Source organism: Coptis chinensis, chromosome 9 (genome assembly GCF_015680905.1).
Source record: "Coptis chinensis isolate HL-2020 chromosome 9, ASM1568090v1, whole genome shotgun sequence".
Taxonomy (NCBI): Eukaryota; Viridiplantae; Streptophyta; class Magnoliopsida; order Ranunculales; family Ranunculaceae; genus Coptis; species Coptis chinensis.
The window spans coordinates 44,870,173-44,879,856 of record NC_141464.1 but is presented as its reverse complement, the minus strand read 5'-3'; the positions used below and the strand labels follow the sequence as shown (position 1 = coordinate 44,879,856).

At 45.3% G+C, this 9,684-nt stretch overlaps 1 protein-coding gene across 1 annotated transcript; it reads left to right on the top strand.

Annotated features, from left to right (window-relative positions):
- Positions 1-1,434: 1,434 nt before the first annotated feature.
- LOC147476232 (uncharacterized) lies at positions 1,435-2,004 on the top strand. The gene has a single exon (XM_086585661.1). The coding sequence runs from the start codon at positions 1,435-1,437 to the stop codon at positions 2,002-2,004; it is 570 nt and encodes a 189-aa protein (XP_086441787.1).
- The last annotated feature ends 7,680 nt before the right edge of the window (positions 2,005-9,684 follow it).

The following is a 9,684-nucleotide window of genomic DNA, read 5'->3' as shown; positions in this document are numbered from 1 at the left end:
GAGAGGAGACAAAGCATGTAAGGCAAAAGATGTGGAGCATTAGACTGAAGTATGCAGAGGGTATTCGCAAAGAAGTGATGTGGTTGAAGGGAGCCGGAATAATACGAGAGGTAGAGTTCACGGACTAGTTATCCAATGTGGTGGCGGTACCAAAAAAGAATGGCAAGGTACATATGTGTGTGGATTTCACGGATGTGAATGTCGAGTGCCCGAAGGACAGTTACCCCATGCCGCGGGTGGATGAATTGGTGGATAGGACAGCATGGTTTAAAATATTCTCGTTTATGGATGCGTTGATGGGATACAATCAGGTTGCAATGTACGGGCCAGATCAGGAGAAAACAGCATTTGTGGTAAAAGGCGGCACATATTGCTACACAAGGATGCCATTTGGGTTGAAAAATGCCAGAGCCACGTTTCAACGGTTAGGGGAGAAAATGTTCGAAAGCAAGATCAGGAGGGGGATGGAAATATACATCGATGACATGGTAGAGAAGAGTATGTCGGAGAAGGAGCATTTAGACGGATTGAGGGAAACGTTCGGGATACTGTGGAAATACAATCTAAAGCTGAATCCAGATAAATGCACATTTGGGGTGACCACTGGGAAGTTCTTGGGCCACATCGTTACTCATAAGGGAATAGAAACTAATCCAGAGCAGATAAGAGCATTGGTAGAGATGTCGTCGCCACAAAATGTCACGGAGGTTCAGCGTCTCGCTGGGAGGATCGTGGCATTGAACAGATTTATTTTCAAATCATCGGACAAGTGTAGACCTTTATACCGGTTGTTGAGAAGCACGCCGGACTTTGTATGGACGCCGGAATGCGAGGAGGCGTTTCAAGAGCTGAAGAGGTATCTGGGTAAAGCCCCATTACTTTCCACGCCGTGAGCGGGGAGAAATTTTACCAGATCTAGGGCCACCGAAAGTATCGCGGTAAGTTCGCTCGGGTCGACTAGCGGATAGAGTGGAGAGACCGGTGTATTTCCAAAGCAAGACCTTGTTAGACGCAGAGACGCGGTATAGCAGAATGGAGAAATATGCCTTGGCCTTGATCTTTTCTACTATGAAGCTAAAACCATACTTTGAGTCTCATTCGATAGTGGTGGTGACCAACCTGCCACTTAAACAAGCGTTAAGTGCGGAGAAGTTGGGCCGAATGTTGAAATGGGCAGTGATGCTTAGTTCTTAGGAGATACATTATCAGATTAGGACAGCAGAGAAAGTTCAACCCGTCGCAGAGTTTTTGGTAGAATTCCCAGCAGGGGAGAGGAGATGGTCATGGAGTCGGACAAGGGACGGGGCCCCGATCGGTTGATTCATGGGATAAGCGGAATGGGTAGAGAGTGTTTTGGATGGGTTGACTACCGACGCATGCAGCGATATAGGGGTGGTGTTGGTCACGCCGAACAATAACCGGATAGAGTTGACCATGAAGTTAGGGTTCACAGCATCCAGCAACAAAGCGGAGTACGAGGCCGTTATAGCAGGATTGAGAATGGTGGAAGACCTGGGAGTGAAAGATTTGATAGTATATTCAGATTCAAACCTGGTGGTGTGCCAGGCAAATGGGGGTTTCGCGGCCCGATGTCCAAGAATGGCCAAATATTTGCAGGTGGTGCATCAAAGGGCTAGCAAGTTCACAAAGCTTCAATTTATACACCTAGGGCGGGGGGAGAATAGACACGCAGACGCTCTGGCTTATATGGCCGCCGCCATGCTGGGGTCTGAGGAAAGGACTATAAAAGTAGGAAGATTGGGGAGGCCAAGCACAAAGGAAGTAATGGAGGTGTGCCATGTTGCAGAGGAAGAGGGTGGATGGATGGAGCCCATCAAACGCTTTCTAGAAGGAGGACTGGTGACGGATAGGAACGAGAAAAAGAGGTTAGAGCAAGTGTCTCGGAGATATGTGCTAATGGAAGGGGAACTGTATAGGAAGAACTTCAATGGGCCGTTGTTGAAGTGTTTGGGGCCGCGATTATCATCAGAGGTATTCGCGTAATTGCAACGGGCGGAACCGGTGGGAGTCACTCCGCTGGGGGGAGGACCACGCACATCGGGTTGTCGACGCAGGTTACTTCCGGCCTCATGAAACGGGATGCGATTGAATTTGCTAAAACTATGATAAGTGTCGAGATTTGCACTAAGGATATTTGCACCGCTGAACCCTTGCATAACGCCTCCAGCCTCGCCCTTTGCCATGTGGGCATTAGACATCGTGGGGCCATCGCCCATGGCTAGCGGCAAAAGAAGGTATATATTGGCAGCCATGGACTACTTCACAAAATGGATAGAAGTCGTCCATTCCGCAGCAGCCAGATAAAAGGAGGTTCGTGGTTATGTTTTATGGGGGAGAATATTATATGTCGGTTCGGGCTACCATATGTCATCATTACGCATAATGGGACACGATTCACGGGGGCAAAGGTGGCAGCGTTCCTTGAAGCCTACAAGGTGAAGCAAGGGTTTCAAAGACCCTACAATCGAGGAAGGTAATCCGGGCAAAGTTTGAATCTTCCAACAAGACGATATTAAACAATCAAAAAGAAGTTGGAAGATAGGAAGGCACGCGGGCGACTGTTGAACCATGTTACGTGGGCTTATAGAACCACCACTAAAGAGACCCGTTCGCTTTAGCGCACGGCATTGAGGTGGTAATTCCCTTGAAAACTAATGGCGCACCACTAGGAAAACAAGAGCAAAGCAGTTGGAAGAAGGAACAAACCGGGCGATTTTAGCCGAAGATTTGAATTTGGCGTAGGAGAGAAGAGATTCAGCCCGCGATCCCGTCGGAAGAGTATCATCGGAGACTACAACCGCAATACAACAAGCGAAGTTAGACCCGCGGAAGTTCAAGATAGGAACCGGTGCTAAGCCACCGGGTGACACCAAGCACGAAGGAGGAAAAGGATGGGAAGTTGGGTCCAAACCGGGAAGGACCGCATTAACCGCGGATGGAGGAAGGGGATCGGGGAACCTATAAGCTTCAAATAATGGAAGGAAAGCTAATAGCGCAGGCCCTAGAACGTAAGAATGCTGAAATGGTTTTACAAGTAAGTGTACTGAGGTTCAGAGCAATGTAAAGAGGGTCCCAAACGGAGGACAATAGTTGTTTGTAAATATATAAAACTACAACACTTTTGTGAAAAGAAAATATGTTTATTATTCGCAATTTGCTGAATGGGAACGTGAACATAACAGACACCTGGGGCAATGAGAGGGACCCTATCTCGTCCCTATAGAGGGAAGCAAATGAAGGGGATGAGTCCTTCACGACATTACTTCATGGAACTAATCCTCGAAAGCAAGATGAGTACCCGCCCGCCAGAGGATGGAGTCGGGCGAGCGGGATGAGCCCTCCAAATGGCGGACTTGAAAGGCACGTGGGGCAATGAGAGGGACCCCATTTGGCCCCTATAGAAAAGGAAGCAGTGAAGGGGATGAGCCATTCACTGACATTACTTGTGGAACGAATCCCCGAGCAAGATGAGCCGCCCAAAGAAGAAGAGGGAGTCGGCGTGAGGGGATGAGCCCTCCATGACGGCCGGACTTGAAAGGCGATATGGGCAATGAGAGGGACCCCATCCGCCCCTATAGAGGGAAGAAAGGGATGAGCCCCTTCACCGACATTAGTTATGGAACGGATCCCGAAAGCAAGATGAGCCGCCGCCGCGCGGATGGACACAAATGGCCGAGCCGACGAGCCCCCATCCGTGAGAGACAATGGACTTGAAAACACATGGGGCAACGAAGCGAACCCCATCTAGCTTCGAGAGAGATTGCTTTGGAGGGGACTCGAGCAAGATGAGCCGTTCCAAAGCCGGGGATTTGGATCCGCTGAGCGGGATGAAACCCTCCGCGGACCTCGCATAAAAAAGATACATGGGGCAATGAGAGGGACCATCTTTGGCCCCTAGAGAGAGAGAGAAGCAGCGGAGGGGGCGAGCCCTTCGCTGACATTAGTTATGGAACAGATCCTGAGCTAGGGGAGCTGTCCCAGCAGGAGGATCAAGCCTGTAGAGTAGGATGAGTCGTCGCCGACATCGGGATGAGAGGTGGACATGGATGAGAGGTGCGCAATCGAATTAAATAAATGAAAGGAGGGGGCATGAGGGAAGACGGCAGGAATATAGCTCACAATCACAGAGCAAAATATATTAAATCAAGGCGAGCCATATCGCAAGTTAATAACAGTGTGGTGACAAATGGAAAAGACAAGCCAAAGTGTAAAGTTAACAACAGTTTGTGTACATATTAAAAACTAGGGCATTCCCTAGGTGGACGATTCAAGGTTGGCTTCTCCAACAGCATCATCAACAACGGCCTTATGGGGATCTTCGAGGATGGCTTCGGGAAGGGGGTCTGCACCCATCTCAAGGTGTTATGAGGTTCCGAGGATCCGTGACTTCTGAGGGGGGTCACGCCGGCCTCGGGAACCGCCACCGGACGAGAGGGTCGAACGGGTAGAAGGCGGCCCTCTTGAGTAAGTCGGTCGAGTTCCTCCTGAACCTTCCAGTCCACCCGCTTCTCAGCCAAAGCTTTGAAACGATCACGAAGAATCGTCATATCATTTTCATGCTGCTCTAAAATTTTGGCGGTTTCATCTTTGTGGGCCTAGGTGAGGGCGCCACTACCACCGGGTGTTATTGGGCGCGGCATTCGAAGCCAAGCGGATGGTGTTGGAGAAGTTCTTCCCTTTGGCAGCTCAGCGCTCGTTGATTGGCCGAGTCCATGTATGGCCGGTGGGAAGCCGGACGCAATTAGCTTGTCCCGAGCTTGGACTTTGGCCAAATTGACGGCGGCCAGGTTTGACTCAAGACCGGCATAAGACGCTCGCAAGCCCGAGGGGCCGTTGAGTTCTTGCTCCAGAGCGGTCACCTTATTCTAGCGCGGAGAAGGCCGCTGGATCATAAACGATGTCAAGGCTCACCCGAAATCAAAAAGGAGAAGCGTAAAAAAAAAAAGGGAAGGGAGAAGAAGTAAAATTCGGTTGGTATACAAGGAAATGCGATGCGAATCAAATGAACCTCCATCCGCATAAGCAATGTCTTTGGGCAGATGGGCATTGTAAAACAAGGAGGAGGCCACGGCAGCGTTGTCCAGAGCGGAGTCCGCGACATTTACCTTCCGATTTCGCACATTGAATATAGGACAGAAGTCCTCAACCGGAGCAAGAGTGGAGGCGGGCTCCTTACCAAGTCGGCGGGTGCTGGGAGGAGAGGCAGCCGGATGAGAGGGCGGGGCCTTCAGGCAGGGGGGCCTGATGAGTTGGGGGGACCGGCTCAGCAGAGGTGGATGGTCGCGATCTCTTGGCTGGCGGTTGATCGGCGAGGGCATGCATGGCGGTAGGGGGAACTTCCATCACTTCATCATCAGAGTCACTATCAAACAATTTTTGCTTGTGGACGTCCATATCTGCGGTAGGTGAAGGGCGAGAGGTGAACTGGTCGTCCCAATGGGAGATAGAGTGGTAGGAGGGGTGGAGATCTTGAGGTTCACTGAGGGAAGAATGGGAGGAAGATCGGAGGGAGGGGGCGAGGGAGTTATGAGAACGCAGACCGCTTCTTGGAAAGGGGAGATGCACGGGCTTAAGCGCCCTTCGGGAGGGAGGGCAAAAAAGGACCTGTTAAGCCAGAAAAGTGTTAAGGCGGGGATAAAGCGCAGAGGAGTAGCGGTGGTGGGATGAATACCTAAAAGCGGCACCAGCGGGGGCCAAGGTCGCAGATTGAGCGAAGATGGGGCGGGGAGATACTATCATAAATTCCAGATTTGGAATCACGGGCCACCGCAAAGAAGAAAACAGAGAGGTGAGTTAGTAGATCGAGAGAAAACAATTCGAAAGAAGGGAAAGAGCTATTATACTCACCACTGAGTCCAAGGCGCAGGTGGTTAAGAGTCAAGGTAGGAGGTATATCCGCGACGTAAAGTTGCCGATACATAGAGCGGGTAGTGGTGCCACACTTTATCCGGGAGGTGGTAAGCTTAAGGAGAAAAGATTGTTTCTAGATTAACGCAGAAGGATCGGTAGCCTATAATCGACGCCCTTTGGGTGCCGGTTTTGAGATAGTAGTGGGAGTAGATGTCGCTACCGATAATTTTGGGGTCTTGGGACTTGTTATAGGAATTCGCGAAGATACATTATCCGCCAAAATTCACAATACCTGGTGGTAACGGGGAATGTTGAAATGGTTGCAAACTTCAACATCCGCCAGAGTGAGGGGAAGCCGCAGACCGCAACCATTTGACCCACGGTGATGACAAGAGAGAGCCGGTCGGCGGGGAACCAAATGGGGTAGTGGGTGACATGAGGGCACGGTTCTAGTATGACGCCGGCCGGAACACCGTGAGGTCGCTTCTAAGGCGCCCAAATTAGGTCCATGAGATCTGGGTGGAGGCGCAATAAAGGGTGGGGAGACCGAGGAGGTGGAGGGCACGGCAGAAGTAGGGGGGGGGAAGAAGACACTACCGAAGCCGAAAAGGAAGAGTCACCAGATTCGCTGGTCACATCATCGGAAGCGAAGATGAACGGATTCCGTGAATCAAAATATTTTAAAATGAGAAAGGGAAAACAGTTCACTAAAAAGAGAGGGATCAAGATAACGCACCGATCACCGAATTTTAAAAGGAGATAGGGAAGTCGTAAAAAAGAGTAGGAGAAAAGGAAAGCAAGGGAAGACCACCACAAGGAACCGCCGCGGCGCCGTGAAGGTTGGTGAAGAGGAAAATGGGGGGAGTTTGAGTAAAGGAAGAGAAGGCGTTTGGGCAAGAAAAAGGAAAGTGAGGGAAAAAGAATAAGAGAGAGGGGTTTAAATAGGTGGAGGGCAAAACCGTAATTTTGGACGGTGGGGAAACCAAGATCATCGGCTCCAGGCCTTGAAGATGACACATGGACGACGGAAACCGGGGGCCGCCAAAAAACACACGCTGATGAGTGCGCCCCCGCGACGCCGGGCCCCAAAGTGATAGATATGCAATGCTAAAGAGATAGAACGGTGGAGGTTCTCGACCTCGGGCCAATAATATGACCGCGAAGTCGAGAAGGGGTATATGTAGTGGCCCATTATACGCCAGAGGACTAAGTCAAAGAGGACGAGACAAGGCAAGATAAGCGGGTAGGTTGGGGAGCAGCGGAACCGTGCCGCAAAACCCTAAGGGCAGACGTGGCCAAAGTACAACAAAGGGAAGACCGTCAGATGGAGGAATGGATGGATGGTTTAGATCAAGGAGGAAGGGGTATATAAAGAAGTGGAGGTGGATAGAAGGAAAGAGGCCGAAAGGGTGAGTGAAGAGAGAAAAGAGAAAAGAGAAAAAGAAAGAGCGGTGAGATATGAGTTTGGAGTGTTGTAATAATTCAATTATTATTTCTTTCTTTGTTGTCTTAGTTTAGGTTCTTACACCAACTATATTTTGAGGTTAGTTCAATATATTTGCATCCAGTTTTTGATTTTCCATTATTTATATTTTGAGGTTAGTTCAATGCAGTTGCATCCAATTTACAATTCTCGTTATTTATTTTTTGAGAACAGTTCAATGCAGTTGCATCTAGTTTCTGATTTCTCGTTAATTATTCTTTTTGGTTAGTTCAATACATTTGCATCCAATTTCCAATTTCGCATAATTGTTCTTCGAGGTCGGGCTCAATGCATTTGCATCCGCTTTTTTATTCCTAAGTTAATTATTATGTGAGATTAGTTTAATGCATTTGCATCCGCCTCGATTTTTTCGTTTATTATTTAATTAAGTTGCATTTTGCATCTAGTTTCCGATTTTCCGTTAATTATTGTTTTAGGTTAGTTCAATAAATTTGCAACGAAGTTTCGATTTTTCATTAATTATTTCTAGAGGTTTTGGATCCATTTTTTTTTTTTAGATTAGTTCAGTGCGGTTGCATTCGGTTTCGATTTCCGTTAATTGTTTTTAATATTAGTTCCACGATTTGCATTATGTTTCCAATTTATAATTAATTTTTGTTTGAGGTTAGTTCAACGCAATTGCATTCAACTTCCGACATTTTCCGTTAATTTAATCTTTGAAGGTTAGCTCAATGCATTTGCATCCAAATCGAAATATTTATCTTTAATACAATTGCATTATGTTGACTATCAATCATATCTATTCTTTGTACTTGAAATATTTATCTTTAATACAATTACCCTTAGCAAAAAAAAAAAAAAACATTTGCATCCGGGCCCAATTTTCCGACAATTATTTTTTAATGTTAGTTTGATGTATTTGCATCCAAGTTTTGATTTTCCGTTAATTATTCTTTCGAGGTTAGTTTAATGCAGCTTGTATCCATATTTTGATTTTCTATTAATTACTTTTTAAAATTAGTTTAATGCTCAGATTTGCATCCGCTTCGGATTTCCGTTAAATATTTTTAAGGTTAGTTCGATATGTTTGCATCTAGTTTTCGATTCTCCATTAATTGTTTTTGACATTATAGTTTCATTCAAGATATACATATTTTAAAATATTTGTCATTATTGTTTCATTATTTATTTATTTTTTTCATTTTCTATTATATATATTTTGTGATGTTATTTTTGTATAATTGTTCGTGTTAAGAATATATTCAAATAAGTTAGGTGTTTTATCATAGACACTAAAATCAGATGATTTGTAATAGGAAATTAGTTTTACAAATTACCTATTTTTTAGCAATTTTTATTTTATTTTATCAAATATATAAGAATTGGAACACTAAAAGTGTTTGATTAAGTAATAGGAAATTACCTTCTACAAATCACCTATTTTTAAAGAATTTTTTTTATTTGATCAAATATATAAGAATTTGAAATACACTCAAACTCTCCAAATATAAGAATTAGAAATACACTCAAACTTTCCAAAGAGGTTCCATATAAGTAGAATGGTAGGCTATTAGAAAATACTATCTTGCATATTAGAGTGTCACATATAATAGATAAAATGTTAACTCTCATATTAAAGTGCCACATAAAAGAGAAAAAAATCTCATCTAGAACTCTCTGCTTTATTATATAGATAATAGATGTCAAATTTACCATTTTACAACAAAATACAAAAAGTGGCGTGGCCCGACCAAAACAGTCCAACTAATTTGGTATGCACAACATTCAATCATTAATGATACAGAACTACTAATTTGACTTATTTAGCCGACTACTCTAATGGTAACTATTAATTTACATCGGTACATGTTTGAGTGTACTTCAATCCAAACGAACCTTATCGAAATAGTGAATTGAAATAATAGGTCTAAAAAATAGGTCCGTGACTATCAATTTGCATACCCAGAATATGTATGCACCATCAGATTCATTCAGTCTGCATTCAATTTCAAATCATCAGGGCATTATGTGCCATTGTGCCTGCAAACAAACAATGGGCGTTTTATGGGCGGGCCTATCTTTATTGCTAATGGACTCCAACTAAAAACTGAAAACCCGCTTTCTTTTTTTCTCTAATAACTAGAATTTATTATATTAATTTGGATGTTTAAATGTTTTGCTGTAAACAGGCTGCAGAAGAGAATTGGTTCTCAGTATTTTATTTCGTTTGGTGGAAATGACGCTTAGAGAGGAAATAATAGCGGAAAAGAAAGGCAAAGGTGGAGCTGGAGATTTAAAATCTGTATTGAGAATGCAACATTTACAGAATATATCAGTATGGGCTGCTGGTGAAGTTGGTATGCCTTCTT